The sequence below is a fragment of the Symphodus melops genome (assembly GCF_947650265.1).
Source record: "Symphodus melops genome assembly, chromosome: 19".
NCBI classification, from domain to species: domain Eukaryota; kingdom Metazoa; phylum Chordata; class Actinopteri; order Labriformes; family Labridae; genus Symphodus; species Symphodus melops.
This window is the reverse complement of record NC_136709.1, coordinates 16,307,800-16,333,669: the sequence shown is the minus strand read 5'-3', so window position 1 is coordinate 16,333,669 and position 25,870 is coordinate 16,307,800. Positions and strand designations below refer to the sequence as shown.

The 25,870-nt window shown below is 40.4% G+C and overlaps 2 protein-coding genes across 3 annotated transcripts in view; one reads left to right on the top strand and one right to left on the bottom strand.

Annotated features, from left to right (window-relative positions):
• Positions 1-25,870, top strand: part of lclat1 (lysocardiolipin acyltransferase 1) — a 290,110-nt gene that overhangs the window by 32,856 nt on the left and 231,384 nt on the right. The gene's annotated exons all lie outside the window — the stretch shown is intronic.
• Positions 1-25,870, bottom strand: part of stxbp6 (syntaxin binding protein 6 (amisyn)) — a 54,772-nt gene that overhangs the window by 8,093 nt on the left and 20,809 nt on the right. Inside the window, exons 3-5 of one of the 2 annotated variants that reach the window (XM_079369200.1) lie at positions 5,464-5,594; positions 5,200-5,365; positions 1,883-1,981 (exon numbers count right to left, since the gene is read on the bottom strand). In XM_079369200.1, coding sequence (XP_079225326.1) covers positions 1,883-1,981; positions 5,200-5,365; positions 5,464-5,594 — 396 coding nt within the window. The remainder of the gene's footprint in view (positions 1-1,882; positions 1,982-5,199; positions 5,366-5,463; positions 5,595-25,870) is intronic. The other variant, XM_079369201.1, reaches the window with a different exon arrangement.

Genomic DNA, 25,870 nt, shown 5'->3' with positions numbered 1-25,870 from the left:
GTGCGCTTTAGACTCGAGGCATATCTGAAACGGAGAAGCCGAATGGCGCTGCTGGTAACGCTCTGGAAACACAATCTTTGACAGGAGTGGAAGCGAACGGCGGCGTAGCAGCGTGCAGGCTGACGGACCGCGACGAGCACGGATAAGTGGAAATTTGGGGTTATGCTGTGAGCTCTAATGTTTGTGGGTGTTTGAGGGGAGAGTGTAGCTTAGACTACTTTCTCTAAAGTATTAGAGCGAACATACTCGTCAGCCCTTACACAACAACCATCACAAACTCTCCTGATTACCCAGAGTGCTTTGGGCGACTGTTACTCATCTATAGAAACACTTTATCAAGGGTTTCTGTAAATGATCTCAATCTTACTCTCGGCTTAACCCACATTACCACAGTGCTTGACTCCTGAGCACCCAGTGATTGCTGTTATTTTCAAGCATCCTTCTACAGTGTCTGCAGTAAAGAGGCTGAAAATATGAAAACACACAGTTGCTTGTTCCACAGCAGATTTAAGAACTTTTCACAAAAGGGACAAACAAGCTCAGATATTCTTAATGTTGACAAGGATGCTGCTGCGTGTTACTGCTGCGAGAAGTGATCACAAACACAGGCACCCAGAAAAGTAGACAAAGAAGTGTGTGATGACACCGTCTCTGTTGTACACAGCTTTCTTATAAGAAGTGGTCGAATTCCAACCCAGCAACATCTATAAAAGATGTTTTTGAGAGCTCGGAAGTATGATAAAGTTAAATCTAATCATGATGGCATGAAGGTCGAAGAGGGGAAAAAAATATATCTTTTAATAATATAAAACATTCCTCCTTTAATCCGTCTCTGCGCTGAGCTTTTGAAAAGATGTATTTTACCAAGGTCATAGTAGGAGGAATGGAATCAAAACAAAAAAATGCAAGCTTCTCTACAGAGTCACTTTCTGATGCACAGAGACCCTCAGGAGGCGAGATTTTTTTTTTTAAATCAATGAAGTCGAGGCTTCAAGAACCATTGTGAGCTAACCGTTTCAAATGGATAAAACATCAGGCTTTGATGCATCAAATATGAAAAATATTCAACAAGAGGTGATTCATGTAAATCAAAATCAGAAGGGACTGAAGAAAAACAGCTTTACAGCTCCTACTGCAAGATCCTGTAGGACCCCTCCCCCCTCTGTTTAATGAATGCAAATCTTGACATTATCCGCAGCAGCATCCCGAAACTATAGAAGTAGTTCAACCAGAAAGGACGCCTCCCCCCCGGCACTTCTGACACACATCTATTAAATCTTGATAGCCTTTCATCCCATCACTTTTCTTTACATTTCTCTCTGCACTTCTTCTTCTGGACTGTTAATTCCTCCTTCCTCCCTTTCAACGCTCGTTTCCTCACCTTCTGTGCGGGGTGCAGCTCCTTTTCTGTCTGTGCCTTCCAAATAATTTGAACAATCAGGACATTGCCATCTTTTTCTTCCCCTCCTATTGAAATGAATACTGTAAACAGTATAGACAGACTCTACTGTATATGCCCCTCGTTTTATTATTGTCTTTTAATTACTTCTTCCGTCACAAACACGACAGGCATTAAGGACCATGACTTGCGTAGCATCATTAGCGTCATCTAAATGCGTAGTTTTTTGCTTTTAGTTTTGAATGACAGATATCTAGATGAACAAAGCCGTGCATTCAAGAGTTTAGAGCATGTCTGCAAGATTCCATGAAACCTCAACATGACTGGGACTCATCGCTTGTTAGTAGTAGGAATACTTTCCTAACTGAGCCCATGAAACAAAATCATACCACACGTTAATTCCTTGAGGAGCTCAAAACCTTTTGAGTTAGAACTTTTCCAAACTTAGTCCAGGTATGTTTGTTCACTACATTGCTGGCTTACCTTGTCTTAGCAGATGAGTGTGGTGTGCAACAAATTCTTTCCTCTTTTTGCTCAAATAGACCTTGCAGCGTAAAAAGACTGACTCTACACCTTGGTCTTCTGTGATGAAGAAAATATCAAAGGTCATTATCAGCTTCTGTCTTCAAAACATGACATCACTTTAAAAATGGTCAAGAGGGGTTAAGCTTTTATGATTCTTACATCAGGGCTTTTGTATTATGGTTTCAGTTGTCGGTTAATTTCATGCATACACTGATGAAAGTGGTTACTGACTTATTATTCAACATTTAATTCAAACATAATTGTTAATTGGAGTTAAGAAACTTAAACCTGTTTGCCACATCATTGAAACTATTTGTTAAATGAATACACTTGACAGATGTCTTGAATGTAACCTTCTATAGGAATGAAAATCACTTCACATTACAGAGACAGTTTTTGCCTTAATGCCGAGGATGTGAAAGCACCCACTTAGCTCACCGCTCAAACAATTCACATGGAGAAACAACTCGAGGCTAGGTGAGTGAGACAGAAAAGCTCAGGTGAGAACTGAGGCAGAGCGGTGTAAACTGCGTGGCCAGCAGCCCAAATCGACACTGATAACAAGGCAATTAGAAAATTAACTGTTTTATTTCCTGACCAATTACACGCCCCATTAGGGAGCACAAACACTCTCCTGTGCATCTACTTAATAACTCTGCAGTATCAGCTCACTGAGGTTTGATCTGAAACGCTCAATGTACGGGCACAAGGAGAGAGCGCGGGCGTGGATGTGGAGATGGACACAAGCGTACAGAAAATGAATAATATAAGATACTCAAAACATTTCAAAGGATCTAAATTCAATCTGACGTTCCATTTGAAACAGTTTTGCATCACGACATCAACTCCTTCAATGCAATGAATAGGCTGGCACCTGTCTGCAGACTATTATACCATGCGTGACTCAAGACTGACAGGAGCTCTTGTAGTAACGTGATAAGCCTGAGGAAACAGAGCAAGATTAAGCTCAAGCAAGAAAGCTGCTGGCGTCTTAAACACCACTGATGAAATCGTTATGACAGCTCTAGGACACAGACGGGGAAACGAACAAGAACACACGTTACGTTCACTCGTTTTATGATCTACATCTGACATACATACAGTCTCTCATTAAGTAACTTTCTTATGGTGCAGGTGGTTTATCAGTAGAACGACATGCACATCTTTCTACCTTCAGGGTTTTCTATTGGCTGCCGTCCCAGAGGATTCTGCAGGCTAAGTCTCCTACAGTTATGGTCCCACACCTGAGCAGCGTCATGATTTTTGTTTTGCACTGGTGTGAGACTTAAACTGGAGTCGACAGCGTTGACAGCCGGCTGGCATCCTCTCTGTTCTTCCTGTTACAATGTGCTCGCTAAACTGTCAGCTTTTCCATCCATCAAACACAGCATCCACCCCTCACTGAGAGCCTGGAGTCCACAGGTTTGGGTCTGCAGAGCATTGTCATCAATGTCATCAGAGTTGGTTCAATGCATTGTATAATTGTCCACCACTTTCCTGAATTTTGTGCAGTTTAGACAATGTTTGAAGACTAATTTTCAGTACCATATAAGGGCTGTGTTTGTTGATATGCAACAAAAATATTATTACTGCGTTATCCATCCTACTCTTAAGATCTCTGGGTTCAGAGCTCGACATCGCAGCACAACCTTCCCGCCTACACAGGAGACGACAGTCTGCACCAGGGTCAGTTTAACTGGGTTAAATATGGAAATGGTTGTCAGAGTAGGAGGGAGGTCAAGTCAACTTTACAGAATTTTGAAGAGAATGGACATCTGTACAAAGTGAGTTTCATACATAGAGAGACAGAAAACACACTGAGCATTGGAAGTAAGGAGGAGGAGCTACTTCTTTAGAATGAGACGCCACAAAAACTGTGATTGAAGGTGTATGTTGCCAGTTTACAGACTGAGTAAAGCTCTCTGTCTGACACACATGAGGATACAGATGGAGCCTTTTTGTCTTTACTCTGCGCTAACTTTGTCTGTGTTTCTGCAAGTTTCATGAAAGCTTACGGATACCTACCAAGCAGTGAAGCCAACGCTTGGGAAAAACGGCAGAACTTTCAGAGGAGAGATTGTGAAAGGGACAGACGACTAGGACAGAAAAGCGGATCAGACTGGGACTGAACATCAGTTGGAGGGCAGTGAAGGAATAGTGGTCAGTGGACATGTGGGAGTATTGATTGGTAATGACAGTCATAACATTACTGTAATTGTACAGTCATCTCTAAAGGCTTGTGTCCAGTTGAGATAAATTAGACTAAAAATACAAACAGTTCAGACACAGGTCCATTCAAACTCTTACAGGGTTTTAGTGAGATGAGATAAATAGACTGTAGACATGATATGCAGATAAAAATATCGCAACATGGTGAAAATGGCAATAAAATCAAATGGTGACTAAATGATCGTGGTAAGAGCATTTGTTTTCTGTGAACTTAGTGACATGCAATATTTAGGGGAGCGTTACCATACATGCTGCCATGAATAATGCAGCAGGTTAAATTGTTCTCAAAGATGTGGCTTGCAGGGATAAACAGATCAATATCCGATTAAGCTGCTGAGGTTGCTGGCAAGAGAGACCACCACCAAAACCTTTCCTTTCTCAAATGACAAACACAATTTGTAGCCAGGAAGTGTCAATTTATGTGGTTTGACATTCACTTATTTTGGGGTCCTGAATACGTTTGAATCAATTCTGCTCTGACTCGTTTGATCAGCCTGTATTATTTATTGGCGTGTCTTGAAACCAGTATTAATTTCATGAAATAGATTTTATTGAAGGGAGAGGTTAGTATCCAATGTTTTTACACAGCTTCACATATTTCATTAGCCGTGTCATTAGTTAAGGGACTGCCACAGCTCCTACTGTGATGTTTAATAATATTATGAAGGGTGGAAAGCCATTTAAAAGAATGTGTCTTGCACTTCAGGCACAGAATGAAAATGTGTCAACATCACATTCATTAATCATTTCGTGTTGTATATGTGCTTGAAACCAGCTGATCAGTGTCAGATGCTTTGAGTCATAGCTGACACCATTGTTGGCCATCCTCATTGACCTCACTTTAGCAGAGCGCTCAACAGATGCTGTGTATGAGGAATCAGCATTCATTACCATAGGCACCAGGTGCTGGCTGTCATCATGCATAATCAGATTCAGACTGGCTTACAACACAGTATGACAACAGTCTGGCATTAAAGTGCCACTGTGTGCCTAGAGAAATATTAACAAAGAACAGTTAGCACAGTGGGTTATTTTAACTTTCTAACCTCCCAGCAGTTTGGACTGACAGTTGACGAACTCGGGTTTCCGTGCTGAGCTGTAGCGCTGACAGGTGTGGTGGAGAATCTGAATGAAGGTGCACTTCTCTCCAGCTGATCCAGCGACCCACTGGTCAAAAGCATTTTCAAACATCAGGTCGAACTCCGGACAGTCCTTGGGGAGAATACCAGAGTGAAAAGGTTATTTGTTTTAGTTGAGCAAAAACCGTTGCCGCCTGAAATGAAGGAATAGCAGACGTAAACGTTTCATACTTTGTTTGGATCAATGCCGTTGACCTGCCGGAGCTGGTCCACTGTCCACTGGGATCTTTTAATGAAGGCTGTGGATCCTTGGAACTGCTTCACTTTAGTTATGGAAACGTGGGATGGTTTCTTATTTGTCACTGTGGAAACAAAACAGTAAAGCACATCTGGTAAGTTTTTACCGAAGAGATTTAATATACCAATACGGTGTAACTATAACCTTTATGATATATTTAGAAAGTTAAGGTTTGGATAAATACACAGTTCAGGTCAAAAGATGAGCCAACATATGCATTAAATACTGTCTTTGACAACTCAGATTTCACTATAAGGGTCTCTAAGAGCAACACAGACATTGATATAAAGTTCAAACAGACTCATTCTACTTTTAAACTCTGTTCATTTGTGAGCATTAATCTTACATCAAGTACTCTGTGCAATGAGTTCCAGTGTCCCAGCTACATGAACAACATTTTCCACACCAACGGTTTGGAGAACACAAAACACTTGTTTAAATTGTTCCTGTCAAAGAATAAATTGCTCCGCATTTTCACACCTTGCTGGACACAACCCATTTCTTTCTGACTAAATCAAATCAGCGAACAAAAACACACTGCATCCAAGCAACTCACACAGAGAAACATCGGACGTGATGACAACACATTCCAGCAAATACATTGCGCTTTCATTTGAAATATTAAGTACGGCAGAGTTTTACGATTTGATGCAACATTATACTTTGGCGGTTCCAAGTGTTGATATTATCCCGCTCAAAAAGAGACAATCTGTTCCTTGCTGATTCTTCAAGGAATGTTATTGTATTTTAAAACTGGGAAGGCTCGTAAAGTGCATTGCTATGTACATCGCTATCTAGCTAAAGCCAAGATACCAAATAATCCTTCTGACCTCATCTCCTGTTTAATGACATCATCTTGTCTTCAGTTTGGCCCACCATGAATGTCTTTGTTTAAACAAAGTGTGTGTGGTTGGATAGTGAAACCTTTTGTACTTCGAGGCTAATGTTGCTTTTCTAACCTCTGCAGTGGACCTCGGTTTCCGCTCTCCCACATTCGCCATTGTGTCATCTCCTAAAGGGGGTCATCTTTGGGTCACTTTCGCTCTTTGAGTTTTTTTTTAACTTTTGTTCAGGTTTGGTTTGGGGAAAGTTTGACCATGCCCATTTCTGGATAGAACTTTGAAAACAAAGGTGAGGCTAAGTGTTATATTAGGTGATATTTGCAGAATGTTATGTAGACAGCTGTGAATACTAGAGGTCCAGATGGATTTAGACACACACACAATGCAGGCTGTCCTTCCTTTCAGATCTTTTCGATTAAACTTGATTTCATATCAAACAGACTGCCACTGCCACGTCGAGCAGACGAAGCGAGTGATCGGATCTGTTTGGGGTCACAGAGGAGGTTAATAAAAGCTTGTGAAACCAGAACATTTCATAAAGGAGGATGACAGCTTGATGTAATGAATGAATGTGTTGAAAGCTAGAAGTTTAGAAACTCAGGTCATTCAATTCACAGTCTGAGCTACAGTTGTTTGCAGATGATAGACTTTAGTAGGAGAACCATAACCGATAAAGGAGAAATGGGTTTTTATTGCTGTCCCTTGGTAAAATGAAGATTGGTAGCAGGGAGTTAAAAGAGAAGACGACTATGAATTCAGCTAGTAACTGTCTCTTTCAAAGATCCAAGCCTTTCCTTCATCTTATCCTGCTGTACCAGAAACGTCCTACAATGTACAGAGCTGACGCTAATTACTCTTTTCAGTACCAATTAAAAAAAAAAAGAAGCTTGTTCTTGTGTTCGCATGGCCCAAAATATCATTTTTTAAGCTATTCATTTCTTGAATTACTTATTAGCATATATCAATGTGGATTGTATGAGTTTCATTCGAGCAGAATATGACAAGCTACACACAAACTCACAAACAGTTTCTAACAAACTACAAAGCCATTTGTCACTTTTCTGTAAATCCTGTTTTAACACAACAGAAGATAAAAAGTGCCACCATAAAGCCTGACAACCTTTGACTCGCGCTTTTCTCCATATATGCTTTGAAAACAAAATCACATGGACTCCAAGATTAGAGTCACACTGGGTAACATTAAGCAGAAGAAATTGACAATGAATGATCCTTTACTGTATGCTCAGCTGTAATCTGGTGGCACTGTCTGGCGTTTTATCTGTTAGACATTTCACTGAGATCTGACATCTTGAATAACGTGAAAGAAAAGGCGCGTGGAGCTTAGTCGTCAATATGCCAACGAAGACGTCTTAAACTGCCAGACATCTTTGAGCCTCACAAAATCAATTTCATAATCAGGTGTTGACTCCCACCTCTTTCGAGCTGCTCCTGCATGTTAAACGTTTACTGAAAGTTAGAGGAGCTGGCTTTATTGAAACAGCAATCAAGGACAGGCCTCAAAGAAATCGTTTACTCAAGTGCTTCAACTGAAATGAACCCTCGAGAGGACCGAGTGCTATTCTGAGTGTGTTTACAGAAAGAATTCAAAGAGTAAATAATGGCAGAGGCATTGTTAGGGATATTTTCCCTCTAACAGTTGTTTTAATAGTTGTTTTGCGGGTAAAATGAAGATTTGATGGATGTCAGTATAGAAATGGGAATTTGCAAAGAAGTTTTAACGAGATCGTAAAATGTATTCTCTTTAAAACAAACCTTTTTTTAACTGTCATAACTAAAAGTTAGTAAGTAAATAATGAGCAGCAGCTGACTTGCCTCCCTCGCCTAATTCACATTTACATCAGAATGAGCAAACACCACCAGCTACATAATACCTCGAAAACAAAGAAAGACAGTGAAAGGCTGCTAAAGCCATTGTTTCCATTTGGCTGCCAGGGGAAGGCCATGCTGGGGTTCCTTTCTCATGCTCTGATGGTGACATGCTCTCACTTCCTCCAGTGGATCAGTCCCTTGTTGTGTTTGGCTAAGTGCAAACGCTGAGGCAGAAGGAACGCTCAGACTCTACACAGACTGTTAGCGTTGAATAGGAAACGTTCTCAGGATCAGTATTCCCTCAAGGAAATATTATCATAGCTGTGGTCGTTACGCAGGAAATTTGAGGTCCGAATGGAAATGTAGTTAAAAGCAACAACTATATCAATGATCATGTGAGAAGTGTGCAGTTGGTCAATTATAAATGTATGCAAACATTGGTGAAAATGCTGATTACAGCACTATTAAATTAAATCCAGTCCAGTACCACCAACGCTAGAACAAGTATGGATTAGTGGAGTTCATGAAGAAATACGAAGGATTCCAAAGACATAATGAAAGCCAACAGAGTAAAGAAGCAGGACCACCGACATGGGCATAACATTAATAACTCCCGTTTTCTCATATAATACATCTTAATCCTCCCGTCAACATTGATACTTCCCAGAAGTCTCCATCCACACGATAAGAAAACACGATAAGCATCAGCATTTTGGGCCATCCAAGAGGAGAAATGAAAATTCCAAACCACAGAATAACAAAACATCACATCAGATATGGGAGATGGTTTGTAAAAGTACAGTCAGAGAGACTCCATGTTTCCTAGACTCCCTGCTTGTTTCATAAGCCACCCACCAAGAAAAGAGTGACCAAGTAACCACTTCACAAAAGAGGAAATGGCAGAAACTCTTTGCACTCTACATTTCATTTGATAAAGTCTACTTACTCCGACTGCTGTTAACCTTCTGTAGCAACACAAACCCCAGTGGTACATCATTTCAATAATAGCTCTTATGTTTTATTTTGCCCCTAAACAGTGTATTGCTTGTATCACAATTCTGAAATATAATTCAGGACACCCGAGTAGTCAAGCTAACAAGATGTAAGTGTGTTTTTAATCATTTCATTCCCATCTGTCCTACTTCAAAGAAGCTGTCTCACGTCTTTGGTCTTAGCCAGGTGGGCTAAGGACCTCTTCACAAATCAGACCTCTTCTAGTAGCAGTCAATTGGCTCTGTGCTCTGACAATTAGCAGGCACGGTTGCCATGGCATTCTCATTTGTAAGGCATCAAATACAACTGAAGAAGAGGCTTGCACCTGGCCAGGTTCATTCAAGGACAGCAAGCGAGGATTCTTCAGATGCAATATTGACTTCAAGCTGGATCCCAGTAAACGGACAGTTAAAGTCTTTATGGAACTGAAAGACAGTAAGAAATACTAATGAATAAAGGGCTTGGCTAGAAAGAACTAGTGTGTGTTTGGCTGGGCTGAGGACCAGATGTGACCTAAAAGGATGATATGTGTATGGAAAAATGAAACGGATGAACCCATGAATCATTATCAGTCTCATGCAATAAATTATTAGGTTGGTTGGCAAGAAGAAGTTGAACACACATTTCTTGCTGTTCTTTCTGTGTAAACAAAGAGAGGATGAAGTTACTTTCAACAAATTCCATATTTATGTCAGTATAAATTCTACTTTTGGAAGTCATCTTTGGCAATGCCTTTAGCTTTGTAGGTGAGAAAGAGACGTCAACATTAATTTCAGTGTTTCCATAACTAGTTTTATGTTTATCATTACAATGTTATACTTAATGTTTAAAAGAAAAATGAAATGTATAATTTGCAATGCTATTGTAATAAAATATATCATGTTTGTTTGTTACATTACAACTTAAATACTTTATGACACATGAAGAGATTCTTGGTTGCACTGCAGCATCACAACAGCTGAAAAAACAAAAGCAGAAGAAGAAATATAATGAATCAGTAAAATTATGTTTTAAATACTTCATAGACTTTGAACTTGTGTCAGAAAAATAAGAAAGAAACACACGAGATTGAACTTTGACTGTTCAAATATTGATAATAGGGGTGTAACAGCTCACACAGGTCACGGTTCAATTCGTGATTTGGTTTTGGGGTCATAGTTCAGTGAGACATCAGCTCAACAGGAAAAAATACCTGTGAGGTATGTCACTCAAACAGCGTTGATAAAACAAGTTTGAAAACATTTAGACTATGATGAAATTTACTGTATGCAATGGTCAAGTTACGCTGAGAACGCCCTCTGCTGGATCAAACTCAAAACTACTTCCGTCAGCCTGCCACACTGATAGGCTGTATATTTTGAATTTCAATGGCTCATATAAAAATGAATTAACTCTCCCTCCCAAAATACAGAAGAGGCTTAGTTGTTAAGTATATCATACACTGATTGATTGGCTTTTTGGTTTTAACCAACAACACATATTTATATTAAAACAATAATTCAGGGATATTGGTCAAAGAGGTAAAATAAAAAAATAAAAATAAGAAAGAGTTTTGTTTATGCCATTAAATGATGTTGAATCTTGACATGTATACTAGGAGACCATGTTGAGATGTTATCATTAAGGAGTGTGCATTCCAAAACTCATTCTGCCATGTGTTTAAGAACCATCGTCTGAGGCCTGGTGTCACAGTTTTTCTCCGTCTTGCTCTGTGATTACAGCTCGCAGAGCCGTCACTCGAATGAAACGCAGTTCTGTCTAGACTGGCAACATCTTGTAACAAAAGACTCGACAGTCTATTCATGGGTTAGAAAACAGTGAATAAATGTGTACAAGGCCTCCTCAGACAGGGATGAAGTCCAAGCAGAGCCAAGGCACCAATAGTAAGATAGAGCACATCATGGTGAATAACAGCTATAGAAAAGAGATCAGCTTAGAGGGGCAAGTTACTCATGGAACAGATACAGACACCACTGGATTTATGCAACACAAAAGGAGCACTTAATGTAGACTGTAACACAGCAAGTTTAATATGCAAATCATTATGACATCTGTTTGACTGAAAACCTGGGTTGGTTCATAATTAAGTGCAAATTAATCCCTAAAGCCTACATCTGTATTCCTAGAGAGGTTGTTAAATAAACAAAATGGAAACTATTCCACTTACAGTTTTATCAACTTGTACAACTCAAACATCTGAAAGATACAAACACTTCAATATCTAACAAAAAAAAATCAGTACTGTGTCACAGCTGGATCACAAGATGTTTAAAGAAAAGTTCTTCAACAGTGTATTTTGTGTCGTATAATTTGTGTCTGAGCCGTTATTTAAGCCTCTGTGTTTTTTAATTAAGTGACTAATCATCCCGAAAAACAACAATCATGCAACACTGCTAGTAGCTGTAAACTGTCTCAGTTGGAGTAAACACAGGGAACTGCTTATGACTGTTAAAATGATCATAAAACACCAGTAGGGAAAAAAAGGCTGAAATGTAATTCCATTACACGTGAACTAAGATGTGGTTTTAATTAACCTAACTTGGACTGACATGGTCTTGATTTAACCCCATGTTCACATCATTTTCAAACCATATGTTGAGAATCAAATGAATGGATATCTCTGAGGACCTGGAACTAAAGTCATCCCTGTTTTTCAAGCTCATTTAGTCTGGAAGAATTTAAAACCCAAATGAGCTTTTTAAGACACAGCCATCTTTTGCCTCCAGTACCGTCTGCCATCCATCCAATTATAACGCTCACCCAAGGACAACACGTTCAAAGGATTCTGGAGGCTTGACAAATCATGTGCGTCAGCCGTCCAAAATGAAAACTCTAATTTGATGCACCAGAGCTTCTTTAAGTTTGGCTCAAATTAAAGTAACTCAGAGGTGATTTAATGAAAGGAGCGGGGAACTCGACCGTTTCAAAGATTCCTCACTTTCTTTAATAAACTTGCGTCAAATCATTTATGGCAATAGAATCTTAAAAATGTATTCAAAATTGATCTAAGCTCTAGTTCTAGTTGACCAGAAGAGTTGAACTTTTTTTAATCATAAACTTAATCTTAGCAGATTAACTTCTCTCTAGGGGAGATGCCCTGCTGACAACTTGACTCAGTGCCAACACATCGCTGCTTACTATGATGTTTTCTCTTGAAGGAATTACAGTATGTGCAACTTTCAGATCCGGTCGATGTCGCCCTTGAGCACCAGCATTAAACCACCAAAAATAAATAAATCTGTCGTTTGGTGACACCGCTGCCATTCTGAAGCCTCCGCTCTCCTCCAGTGGCTCAAATGAAACCCCTCTAAAATTGAGTTCGCACAAAGGAGTTAGGAATTAAAAGGCACCATGATTAAGCACTATTGAACGCAAAAGGTGGATGAAATTCAATGCTCCAATGCTCGAGCTGCATTGCCTGTTAGCACACTTTGGTTAACTCATATTGCATATACACATACATTTACACAGAATGACTGTGATGTAAAGACACTTACCAGTAAGTGACATCCAAATTAAAGTGAGTAGACTGTGTTATTCGTTTCTCTAAACTTTGACTAAAACAGCTTTATACGCAAAGGCCGTACCCGCCTATGTAAACATGATGTTAACACAGCTCCAATAACAATGCAACTGGCAGGACTCGCGCTTCTCACTCTTTGTAGACAGTCATGACTCAGAGAGACATTTACAGAGGATTTACTCTGCTGTATTCATGTGTCAAATGTTGTTCTTCCTTCAATGTCTGTGTGTTAATGATGGAACTTGAAGAGTTAATGAGAGCATTTAGTGAGGAGACAGAAAACCTGGGAATACATAAGGTGAAGAGAAAAAGGTTGAACAAAGAAGGTTAGAACCATCTTTAGGAAAAAGATTGGTACTCAGTTGCAGCTATTTAGGTCACAAACAAATTATTTCTTAGAAACTCAAACAATTTCAGGCGCACACCAAGGCTTGATATTTTGTATTTGCCATATCGCAAAGGACAGATGGTTTCAGAGCAGCAATGAAGCAGGCATTGATTTCATCAAAGGACAATGAAGGCCAAGCAATATATCCCGCAATCCCATAAAGACAAACCAAGGGAAAACATCATCATCCAATGGAGAGGCAAAGAAACCAATCACACTTTCCACAGTGGTGGTGAGACGCGTTTCTCTTTCTCATCTTGCTTCCTGCTTCAGTGCACATCCATGGAGGATACATACGATCTCCAGTGAGGCCTATATTCCACATTAGGACCGTCTCAGCTCGTACATCACCCTGTGCTCCTCGGACCACTTAATAACAAAGCTATTCAACGAGGCCCCAGTCCGCATAGTAGACATTCCTCTAGAGCCAGAGTCCACGGATACAAGGAAATATTTAATTACACTGGGGCACCGACCTGAGGCTTCTCCCCTACTGTGGTGCTATGAGACTGAGTGTGCACACATCAGTCTTTACCCAGGCTCCACACAAGCCAAGTAATAGTTAAACTGATTGAAATGCCCCTGTAACCCAACCTCAGGATATACAGTACATCACAGGTTTTGCTTACTTTTCATTTCAGTTATTAACTTCATTATAGAAAAGGCATTTCCAAAAGCAAAGAAGAGTCAGGTCATTATTTCTGTGCACCACCAATCCCACAGCTCCAGGTTAAAGAGCAAAAAATAAAAATTCAGAACTTGTTGTATGTGCCAAAAATCTGGTGAGTGTTAATACATGAAGACCTCATCACAACCTTATCTGGATATTATCAAGCAGCGCATGTGTCGGGACTTCAAACATCCAAAACAAAGTGCATTCCTCAACACTTACTTCTTCGGGATGACCTAAACTGATGTGCCTGGAACAGAAATCTTCAACTGAAAACGTCCTCTGAGTCCAACCTGGGTCACCCCGACCTAACTTTTAAAAAATGAATAGTTATGAGGCTTTCCTCTATTAATGATAGTTTTTACATATACAAAAGAATTTCTTTGGCTTTTGGGTCTGTGCTGTTTTCAAACCAGGGATTTAGCTTGTTATCATACCACTCTTCTCATTTATCTATGTTCCCATTTCTCATGTGCTGGTGAGTCATTCCACTGAATCTCACCGTTAGCCCTTAAAAAGTGAAATCAAATGATAAATCAAAGCAATGCAGTTCAGGCTTGTTTCCAGATCTCATTTCCTGGTCCATCTGTTCCCTTTAATGTTTAGTGAAGTAACGTCTGCACCTAATGAGACCTGAGGTAAACCGAGATTAGGACATACCTAACATCAGGCACAAGGATTGCTGTCTCCCCCACAAAGACAGTGCACCTGTTAGGGGTTTACTCTCCATAGTAAATATATATATATTATTTCATGTTTTTTTTCTGATTTATCCTCTACCTCACTGTTGTTCGCTCACCTTCGTCTTTCCCTTCACATCTTCATCTCTGCTCTCTTATACATACAGCGGCTGGCTTGTTCTGTCCCAGCTCTGTTGCTTTGTTGACTGTGGCCCCAAAAAACTCAATTCACACTTTGGATTTATTTTGACCAGAGTTTTATACAGCACATGAGTCACATGTGAATGAGGCTCGTTGTTAACCACGCAGCTCATCAGAACATCCCGCCGCACTCGAACCTTTTCAAAACAGCAGCACGAGAACATCTGTGTTTAACAAGAGACATGACGCCTCAATCAATGAATTCACATGAGAAAAACACCAGCAAAGGCCTTTTATCTCGTGTACTTGCGTTTCTCTAAAGAGCATGCGTTAGTAGAACCTGGGGAGATCTAAGAAAGTCTTTGGAAAACCGAAAGAGTTTTACTGTAACTGTTCAGTGAAAGAGAATTCGAGGACTGCAGCCGAATGTTTTTCTGAAAACACCGTGCTGTACTTTGCTGCAGGGCACTTTGTTCTTTCTGCCTTGATATGCTGTCTACTGTCATCAGATTACAGTCGCTTCAGTTTCAAAGGACAGGTACATTTTTTATTCTAAAAAAAAAAAAGTTACTTCCTGTTGTTAAAAGAGTCTTTATGTGTTGTGAATTCCTGCCAGAAACTTTACTCAGACAAGACAGAATACAGAGTGATGCTCATATACCTGGTGGAATTTGTGCAGCATTTGAAATATGTTGGTCCTATTAAACATAAACCTATAACCTATATCAGCATTATAACATGGTTATAGATGACCATGACAGATCATCCTTTGTTTTTGTTTTTTTTACAAAAACCTTTGCTTTTAGAAGATGGATAAAAGTCATCGCTTCACTTCGAACAAAAAACAACTTTCTTCAGGCCAATAGTTTAAGCTTTTTAGTCGTGCAAAGAATTGAGTGGACGTGATAGATGTGATGTGTCACCAAAGACAGATGGATGGTGAAGAACATCCATTTGTCTCCCTCATGGGGGATAAGCAACATACGACAGTGTCCTCTAGAAATTCCAGACCACAAAGCACTCAAGGTCATGACGATGGCGACAGTGAACTGAGCTGTAAATGACATTTTTGTTAACATCCTGTTGCAGGATGAAGGATCCATTACGTACAACAAAGCCTAGGAGCTTTTATCCTGTAATGTGCCATATGTTGAGTTTAAGCCCATCTCTGATTTATCAGAAGGAGGTCCCAGTGTTCAAACACAAACTAACACATAAACACTCACAAAAGAAAGTGGCATCGAGGAGCACAGATTGCTTTTTTTCAACAAACAATGAACATACAAGAAAAGTAGAATTTGGTCCATCAGTCAGAGTTTCCATCTGTTCTTGCCATGAATGATGTTCCATGTCGCAGGAAAAACCGCTGGGGGTTGTGGGAAAGATAATAAATGATGATATCATTCCTCCTTTCCATCCGCTTTGTTGAGTGCAGAAGAAAATAATGACAGCCTCTGTTCTTCATTGACTTTAACTTGTAAAATCAGGTGACGTGAGCAGAACTTAAACGTTCAAATATCAGCAGATGTTGTGACATTATCTTCCTCGTGTATGCATGAATGACAGTAAATATCCAGCAGACGCATATCTTCCTGTGTGTGCGTGTGCGTGCGTGCCGCATCCAACAGTACACAGTGTGCATTGATACAGCGCTGTCAGGGAGCTTGGAGGGGTGCGAGGCCATGCCCTTAAATGTGAAATACCAGAGCAGAGCCCACCCAGCGTCTGACAGAGGAAGTCTCCACAGCAGACCACCAGAGTCCCTGCAGGCTGCTGTCACCAGGCTGCTCAGCCACACAGCTGCCTGGAGAGAGTGAGATGCCAAAGTGCCAGTTTAAATTCTGTCTAACCTTTAAATCCTGATGAACGCTACATTTCAAGTTGTCTGACTGCCTGGCGATGGCCTGACCACCTGCTAAGAATAAGTGATGTGTGGGGAAATACATTCAAGTGGCGCTAATGTGTCAATCGCAACTTTTACAATATAAAAAGCTACAGTATATGTGGAGGTAAAAACTTGTCCATACGTGACTCAATTTCACTAAGACATCAAGCATTTTTCAACAGAGTTTACTACCCTCTTCATATTAACCAAAATAGGTTTTATAGTGGTTAAAAAAAAAAAATGTCCATAGCTCATCTGAAAAGTTTTAAAAAATGCTTCCGCTGGTTTTTCTGTTGCTTTTGGTAAGAAAACAGCCTCTCAATCTCGCTGATGTCGCCTCAGCTGCCGTGTTCGAATTAAAAAGAAAATTGGAAAGCATTTGGCCAAGCTTATCTATTACCCTGCTGTCTGGTAAATCCATGCATCTCAGAGTTTCGGGATTCTTGCTTTTTCAGATTAAGTAGAAGGATTACATGTTCAGAAACATCCTCCAAACTCTCTAAGCTTATAAATCTGTAAAAATCCTTTGGCTCATATAAAAAATGCATTGTCACCTTGCTCAAAAGAAGATGGGTTTTTTGTTGGTTTTTTTGAGTGAAAAGTTTTTTGTTGGTTTTTTTTTTCATTTTGAAGATAAATGCTTTTCAATCCGGAGGTAACTGAACAGCACATAGTGGATGTTCACCACATGCAGGTGAAGAGACAGATTTGTGGTCTGAGAGGAAAAGCAGGAAATAATGAGTCTGATTGAAAGGAGGAAGCACAGTTAAAAAGGTAGGGTTGGTATTTTTTCGAAAATGTACATAATTTCGAAAGCAGCATTCCCTCAGTGCTCCTTTTGCATCCACCTCCTCCCCTCTGTGCTCCCTCGAAAGCCACGCCCCTCACTTACATGCATTAATGGGTTAGAGAACGAGCGGGGAGACAACGAGGCGTGATTGGTTCACAAAAATGGAACCGAGTGGAGACATTGGTCGAAGACTTCACATTTCTTTGTTCCCATTCAGCAATTGTTGCTCACTCTGGACTCTTAAGGTGTCTCATAGATTTTGCAAAGCTCAGGGCTCTGTGATTAACTTTTCTCAGCGGCAGGCCAGAGAAAGGTGTGAGGTGGTGGGTCGGGAGCATATGGTGTTTTTGTTGTCCTGGTGAGACACACACCAGGCAGCAACTTCCCTCCAGGAAGTGTTGTAGATACAGAGAGAGCCCCCAGCCGATCCTCGGGGTGACCTTCATTACCACAATTAGCATGCATGCCACTCACAGGCACACAGAGGCTGGGCATGCACGGGAGGAGAGGATAAGGGCAAGGAGCATGATACGGCTGGTCAGGGAGAAAGGACTTCAGAGAAAGAAATGTGTTTATTATAACCATAAATATAGAATCAAGCTACAACAAAATAATGATTTATGAGTTCATGTTGACTAAATGGATCATATTCAAGGTGGGGGTTAGATATATCATACACAACAATTTGTCAATGCAAAATTAAAATTAAAATCATATTGTACTATGACAAATAAGACCATGGTCCATCATGAATCAGCACACAGGACGTACTGTTTTTCTTAGCTTGACTGATCGCAATTTACTTCAATAATGAGTTAACATGCAGCAAGAAAGCAGCCGGCTCTACTTCCATTAGATGTATTTTCCTCAGAGCCAGTAGAGCTTTCAGGGTGATTAAGCCATTGGGGTAATCAAGTGAGCAAGTCCCTCATATAGATGACGGCCCAAGAAGGCCAGAGGAAGAACAGTATTCTTGTGGTTTCTTTATCTAAACGTGCAGTAAACATATTTGAGCGGACAACAACACCATGGTAAGCCTCATAAAGTCCTCCTGTGGAGAGGTGGCAAAAGAATCCATTTTTGTAAAAAAAAATCGAGATTCTGATTCTCTGGGAATTTAAATACATTTATAACTTCCAAAAACAGATTATTATTTTGTTGAGCTGATCTGTCACTCCCTGCTATGTCCTAAGGCTAGCTCTTTAAGGCGGTAACAATGCCAAAGGGAGCAGCAATATATTCAGTTAGTCTCACAGGTGGCTGGAGTAGATCCTGAAGTACTCATGTAAAAGTAGACTTTGAATCATGACTCCAGAAAGGATTTTTTGAATGGAAAAAAAAAAAAAGATTCTGAATCAACTTGTGACCCCCAGAACTGAAATGAAATCATAAGACACCCAAAGATTCCCAGCCCTACTTCTGTGTGTACTGTACTGTAATAAAGTAGAGCACTGAATCACTCAAAATGTAGCAGGCCAGCTTTTATAATGGGATGATACTAAACCAGTCTTCATTCTAGAAATTAGCCAGAGGTAGGTCTTAAAGCATTATGCAATTAAACTGTTATAGACCAGTTATAGACATTACACTGGTTTACATTAAACAAATGCAATGACTCCAAGGTTGTACACTGAGGGAACATTTAGCTAAGTGTCTATTTAAATTCCACTTGCACTGTAACTCTGACCTCCATTGTCTTATAATGAAGTTTATTGTTTTCATCTAGTTAAAGACTGTTTTTGTGAAATAGGTTGTTAGCATCGACAGTGGATGTCTATGTGTCTAACCAAACAGCAGTTCTGCAGATTCAAGATTAGATGAAACTTTTTTTGTCGAACACAATGATAGAAAATCATCTTTGGTTGAGGCTTAGAAACATAAAAAACAAACATTCACACTAGTAAGATTCACATTAAGTCAAGAAGTTCCATAAATGGGTAAAAACAAATACTGTATGCACAGCATGTTAAAAAGCAGTGCTTATCTAGCTGTGTTTCAAATGTGTATTGCAGAGGGAGTAAAAGGGTTTCTGTAAATGTTCTTCTCAACTCATGCTACTCTGAAACGGCTGCCTGAGGGGAGCAGCTGAGATGAGTGGTAAAGGGGATGTGAAGGGTTCTCAGTGATGCAGCCTGCTTTCCTTTCTGCTGCTCGCATGCAAAGACGACAGAAGACAACAGTTACTGCTGTTCTTCTGCAGCAGGCAGGCCATCCAGACAAGTGAGGCCTTGATGCATCGCAAATCTCAGGCAGGTGTAGTCTGACTAATTGGAACTGAATATTTAAACGCTAAATTTGTACTTTCATGATATTTTTATATGGCAAGGAGGTGAAAATTATATGGAGCTCTTTTGTTTTCATGATCGGAGAGGGTGAGAGGAGAAACTGGCTGAAGATGGACGCTTGTGAGAGGAGAAACAGGGCTATGGCGACTGTACAAAAGAAATGTAGAATTTGATTTAAACATGACAAAAACTAAATCCAAATAAATGAAATTGTGTCACTTGAAAATGTATCGATACATCTTAAAATCTAACCCAACCCGAAAAGCTACAAACCCAAATTTGTATTGACGTCACATCTTGAACATTAAAAGTCCTTCTACACTACAAGAAGTAGAAAAGGTGTTTAGATCACCTCAAGCACCAGTCTTACCAACACTCTCTTTTCTGTCAAAAAGCCTGACTTGGAAAAAAATCAATATGGAAACAGCTAATGGGCACTTTGTCCAGGAACATTGGTTTGTTATTCTTAAGCTGATCGATCAACAAACACAAAGGCCGAGCAAGGTGAACACAGAGACTATTGCCTCCTACTTCCCACTGCTCCTCAACATTTACATCCGTGATCAGGTCCCCGAGGACAGACGCACGGCCAACACAAACAACGCTTAATTGGTCGGTGAGAGGCTCGGATTTGTAATGACAGAGGAACAGCACTATGCTAGACTGTTATGCTGTTTAGACCTCCAATGTTATTGATATGCCGGTCTCACGTTTATAGATTATAGAGGAAGCCATCTGTGAAGTGTGCTCCCTACATGGATGGATGTGCTGTTTATAGAAGGGATCTTCAATTGATCAGGATTCAATATGAGAAATTGGAGGAGTGTATGAATCTGTATACAAATCATTTTCACTCATTAGATGCATATATGACAACGAAACCAAAAACAGTCTGGAATGTGGTAATAAAGCTTAACAATGTCAGATGAATCACTGCATAGGGAGGCTTGTGGAATGCTGACTACATTATGGAAATCAAAATTGATTTTTTTCTTTTTTTTTGATGAAGCACTCAATTCATACAGTGACCCTATGTCAGACAAGACAATCTTTCTTTCTGCTAGTTTTATTTTTTTTTCTATAGGCCAATGGCCATACCCATAGACTTTTATTGGCATGCTACCTGCAGTCAATGCAGCAGCGAGCTTTGTCTTCCAGTCAATAAGATAACGCACAAGTTGGAAACAGGGATATTCTGAGTGGACTCATTTACCTCGACAGTAATTGAAATTCAGAGTAACGGACTGGACAGGTAGGAAAACACTCATAAAACAGTTACAAATTAGCGCAATTTATTTGAAATTGTAATGAACAATAGATTCAGTTTGCAGAGTGTGGCTAACGTTAGCAGTGCTAGGACTGCTAACGTTAGCAGTGCTAGGACTGCTCCGGTCAATGACAGTTTAACCTAAAAAACAGCCTTCATATCACTTCATTTTCATTTTCTGCTGCTATGAGAAGCTGTCTGTTCACAGGCCCATTAACTAGAGCCAGTTCATGGCTAACAGTCAACACATGTAGCAGGTGGCTACATTGCAAGCTGAGCAGAATATTTGACTCACATCAGGGGTCTCTATATAAACACTACTTGGTTGAACCAACAAGTTAAGCTAATGCAGACAAGCGTGCGTGACAGCGGGTAACTGGTTAATTATATTGAAGTAATTAACAAGGTAAATGTGTTCAGTCCAAACTGTTGCTGCTTTTTGTGCTCTTCTGGGAGGACAGAATCTATTTAACTGAGCTTTAATCCAAAGACTCCAGCTCATATTTTACTAAAGATAATAATCAAGGAAGTGCTGTATGAAGGAGTTGTGGGAGAGACACAGATGTTCAATATAAACAGGAGAAGGTAAAATACATAGAAGTGAGAGGGGGAGGAAAAGAAAGTGACGCCCTCCTCACTTTTATCTCTTTACTAGAAGAGCTGTGAACAGGCCATATCAGGACAGAATGAAGCCTCACAACAGCTGGGCGAACTCTATCTTAATGGTTATCCCAGTCCTTTGAGTTCAAACATCAGCTGTGAAGGAGTACATGCAAATGTAGAAAATCAGCATCAGGCCGATTACAGGTTAACTAAACATGCTTTGTGTTGCATGTTATTTTCGAGAATCGATGTAAGACTGATAGCACGCTAAGTCTAACAGTTTTGTTTTGATAATTTCATCTGATAAATTCATTGAAAAAAGCCCAAGTTTGACTCCAGGTCTTTTGCCAGCTGTTGTATTTCACGTCCATCAGCAAATGCCTTGATTAAAGAATGTTTTGTTCAGGAAAGCTTCAGCCTATCTGATTATATGAAACAGACGCCCTCTTTTCTTTTCGAGGACTCAAAGTTCACATGTAATTGGAAAGATTTCATTTTTGCATCTTTTGAATTTTATGTTCTTCTGTTTCTAAAAAAGCTTTTTTAGCAGGGGAAAAAAAAAAGCAACCAGTTGAAGTATATTTCATTACAAGGGTTTTTTTTTTTTTAACTCGCTGTTTTAAACACAGGGGAGACATTCTTGACCATCTAACAAGTTTCTGACAAATGTTTCACTCAGGTGAAAATTGCCAGTGGAATGTTGGGGCCAAATGTTTCTTCCCCCCGGAACGAGTCGAACTGTGGTTCATCCGAACAGTTTCTCTGTCCAATTAGCCGTCTGGACTTTGACTCGACCACAGTATTGCTCAAGAATTGTTTGTGGAAAGTATAAAATCTTAATTCTAATCTGATAACAGGCTGGTGTCAGTCTGATGACTGTAAGAAGGAGTGACATTATGGGGTACAGTGTGTATATGGTGTGTGTGCTGCTTTCGTGAATGTGGGATTTTTCCGAGAATTAGTCTGATGTTCCCCACAAGGTCCAATTATTCCAGCAGTGGCTCGGTAGACATAGTGGTGCCTGTTTCAATCCAAGCTGCGCCACACTAATGGCCTGTTCTAACAAACAGAAGCAGCAGCATGCACAGGTGAACCAACACACCATCAAAGAGCCAAAGGGGAACTTTTGTAGCTTGTATGCTTCCGGACTGCACCCTCTACAACTTGAGGCCTTTTAAGTCTGTGTTTCTGCAAAAGGAGCGTAACTAAGCTCGGCCATTTTGATTTTTGGTTGGTGTAATATTCTTGTTGCAGTCCGCGAATTCACGTTGCGTTACAACTTTGCAGAATCACGGCACAGAGAGGAGAGAGCTCCACATACACTCACAGACAGACATGAAACCACGTTGACCCTGCAACGCCTCTGCTACAACCAGCGAAGGCGATACAGAGACAGGATCACTTTGTCCACCCATTACGCCTCCACGACGTTCGGATTGAGTCAAAACGTCTACAGGGGCGTAAGTACCACGCCTTGAATTGTCAGTCTGAATACAGCTTTCGATTGGCTCTCGCCTACTTATCATGTGCGAAACGCCGCAGCAATTTGGACCAGTCTCCTGCACAGCAGTTCACGTCTTATGATCGTACCTGAACACTGCGATGGATAACTTCTCAACTCTACACTGCAGCTCAATCATTTGAAGCTACTTTAAGTTCTACTTCACTGTCTTTTACTCACTCGCTTGCTTGAGGCCTCAGAGGGGAAATGGATTCGGAAAAAGATTAAGAAGAAGGATGTCTTGGACACTGTCCAAAAAGTAAGAATAAGCACTGTGCGCTTGTGAGCCCCAAGGAGGCCAAAATCAGTCACTGTGTAGACCTCTCTGCAAAGACAGGTACAACTATAAAGTTGTTATGGATCTGTTGACTGACCATTCCTTTCCTCTCCCTTCAATACAGCAGCTTAAAGTGCTCATACAAATGGATACACACATGCAGAAATGATAATAAATAGAGCTTTGGTTTTGTGCCGTATCAAAGCCAGCTCTCTGCACCTTGTCTTGTAGACTGCAGCTGGACTTAGATCTGCTTCGAAAGGCAAAAATGTTCTCTGTTTTGGGGCTGTCGATAAATCCACATGACCTTTTAAAGAGACTGATAGAGTTAACTCCACATTGACTGGCTCAGCAAATCCTTGGGCCTCCCTTCAAAATCAATACTAGCGGCTTTCAATGATATAAGAATCATCAGGCTCAGCGAGCGTAAAACCGCGGAATCAGATTCAACTCTGAATTCATTACATTTGATGATATCAATCCTGCTATGCCATATTATTACAGAGAGGCTTCTCTGCTACTTTTAAATCGTCCTTTTTGAGGGGTCAAAAAGGGGAACGTGGTTGGGACACAGCAAGTCTTAGAAAAACAGTCACCTTCGGTCGGACTGACTGGACAGGAGGGGACCCTGATTGCACAACCTTTTTGCCTTTTTGCACTCTGTGACACAACCACCCCACTGGAAATGTGCACAACGCCTGCAGGATGACAGAAAGATTGGTAAATTACGATGAGAAGATGCAATATGTTAGGCGCAAGTGAGTCATCAAGTTCAGAGAGAACTGAGAGTCGGCATGTTTGAGAGTATTCACTCCTCTGAGACAGCTCTCATGTTTGGCTCATCTTTAATTTTCTTGTTTTAAATATTAGGTTTGCTTATGAATAAAACATTTCAATGACACAATGACATGATAACATAATATATGGGAAATGAGACCTGCCAAGGAGACGACCTTTTTGAAACCACCAAGGAATCAATTTGTGACAAGGCTCATGAGTAAAGAGGGAAAAATCGCATGTGTACAGCCACAGCTCAGCCATGGCAGACAACCACCATGAATCACATAGTTGAAATGAATGGATCAGCACTTCTACTCGTTCTCTTTATTTATGAGTAGAGGAGGGGTTTCTCAGTGTTCAATGTTCGCTGTGTGAAAGTATAAATTAGCATACGGTGTCTGCATTGTTCTCTTAGTTCAGGGCTGGAGTGGAGTGAGCCGAACAAATATTTACTGAGAGGCCTGCAAGGGCTTTTCTACAAAAGAGCCTGATCGATAATTCTCAGTCTTGGCCTCAATCACTTACCGGCAGTTAAACAAGTCAGTTCCTCTCCCTGAGTAATGTAAAGACAACTTTAAAGAAGAAACTTGGGGGGTTTTAAAAAGATGCTGAGGCCCTTTTATTCTTTCTCACACATTGCTTGAGCTTTATAGGGAGGAAATGAAGGGGTTAGAAGACTTTATGTTAACAATGTTGGCAGCATGGGAGAGCTACACTAAGGCTTTCTGACAGGAAGTTGTTTAGCTGAGGTAGAAAGCCACCCAGATATTGAGCACAGGACTAGATTCTTGCTCGGAGATGACGGCCAAAAACAGTGGGCATACTAAATGACCAGGTCAGCATTTCCGGTGTGTTGCCAGACTATAAATATGAAGTGGAGAAGCAAAGTAGCTTTCTCAAACACAATTCAAGAAAGAGAAAGTTGCAGGGGAAGAAAATGAGCTGGGTAAAGCCCACCGTCGTCTCACAAGCCAACAGCAACCCTGAATCCCCATGTTAGAGCCGCCTGGCTTTTCCATGGACTCAAACCAGATCTCTAATATCTGTATGAAAATAACTCCATAATTCTCCATAAGTTCTGAAAAAATTTTACTTCAGTGACTTTGGAGGTACGAATAAATGACTTACCTACCTCTGACTGTCCATCAGTGACTGGAATCGGCTTTCTTTTGGAGACCGCCTCAAGTGGCCATTCAGGGAACTGCCTTTTTTAACACTTGCAGATCGGCTTCATGTTTTATTCATCCTGACTTTTGCTTGCCTATCTGCCAATAGAAATATAGTGCCCTGTACTGCCAGCATGAACATGATGGTGATGTCTAACTGAGACTTAGATTAGAAGAAAGTGAACATGCAGAGTATTATTTTAAATGTGCACATGAATGAGCCAAGTTCATTTATACTCTTAGTACCACCAACACTCCGCCTCTGCCAGAGAGACAGTCGCACGGTCAAACAAGCCATCTTGCACTAACTGGCAAACATCACAGATATTCAAACAGAAAATAATTGGACAGCCAGAGAGAGTGAGAGTGAGAGTGAGAGAGAGAGAGAGAGAGAGAGAGAGAGAGAGAGAGAGAGAGAGAACATATGCTCTCTTCAAGGTTTTTAAAGTCAGACAGAAGAGTCCTCAAGAGGTGTGTGCTTACTGTTTCTTGTGTCTAAGTGTATCTCTGTCATGCTGATAGTGAAACATCATACTTGCAGCTTTATAAGCCACATAATAGCATTTGAAATGGAGCTTCAACACTGTGGAAAGAATGGATATACTATAAATCTGGACAAAAATCAAATTAAAACGTCTTAAAAACAAGGATTAAGTGAACGCGTCTACTAAAGCTAAAAAGATGTTCTCCGTCTCCCTCCGAATGTCTCGGAGGAGGAA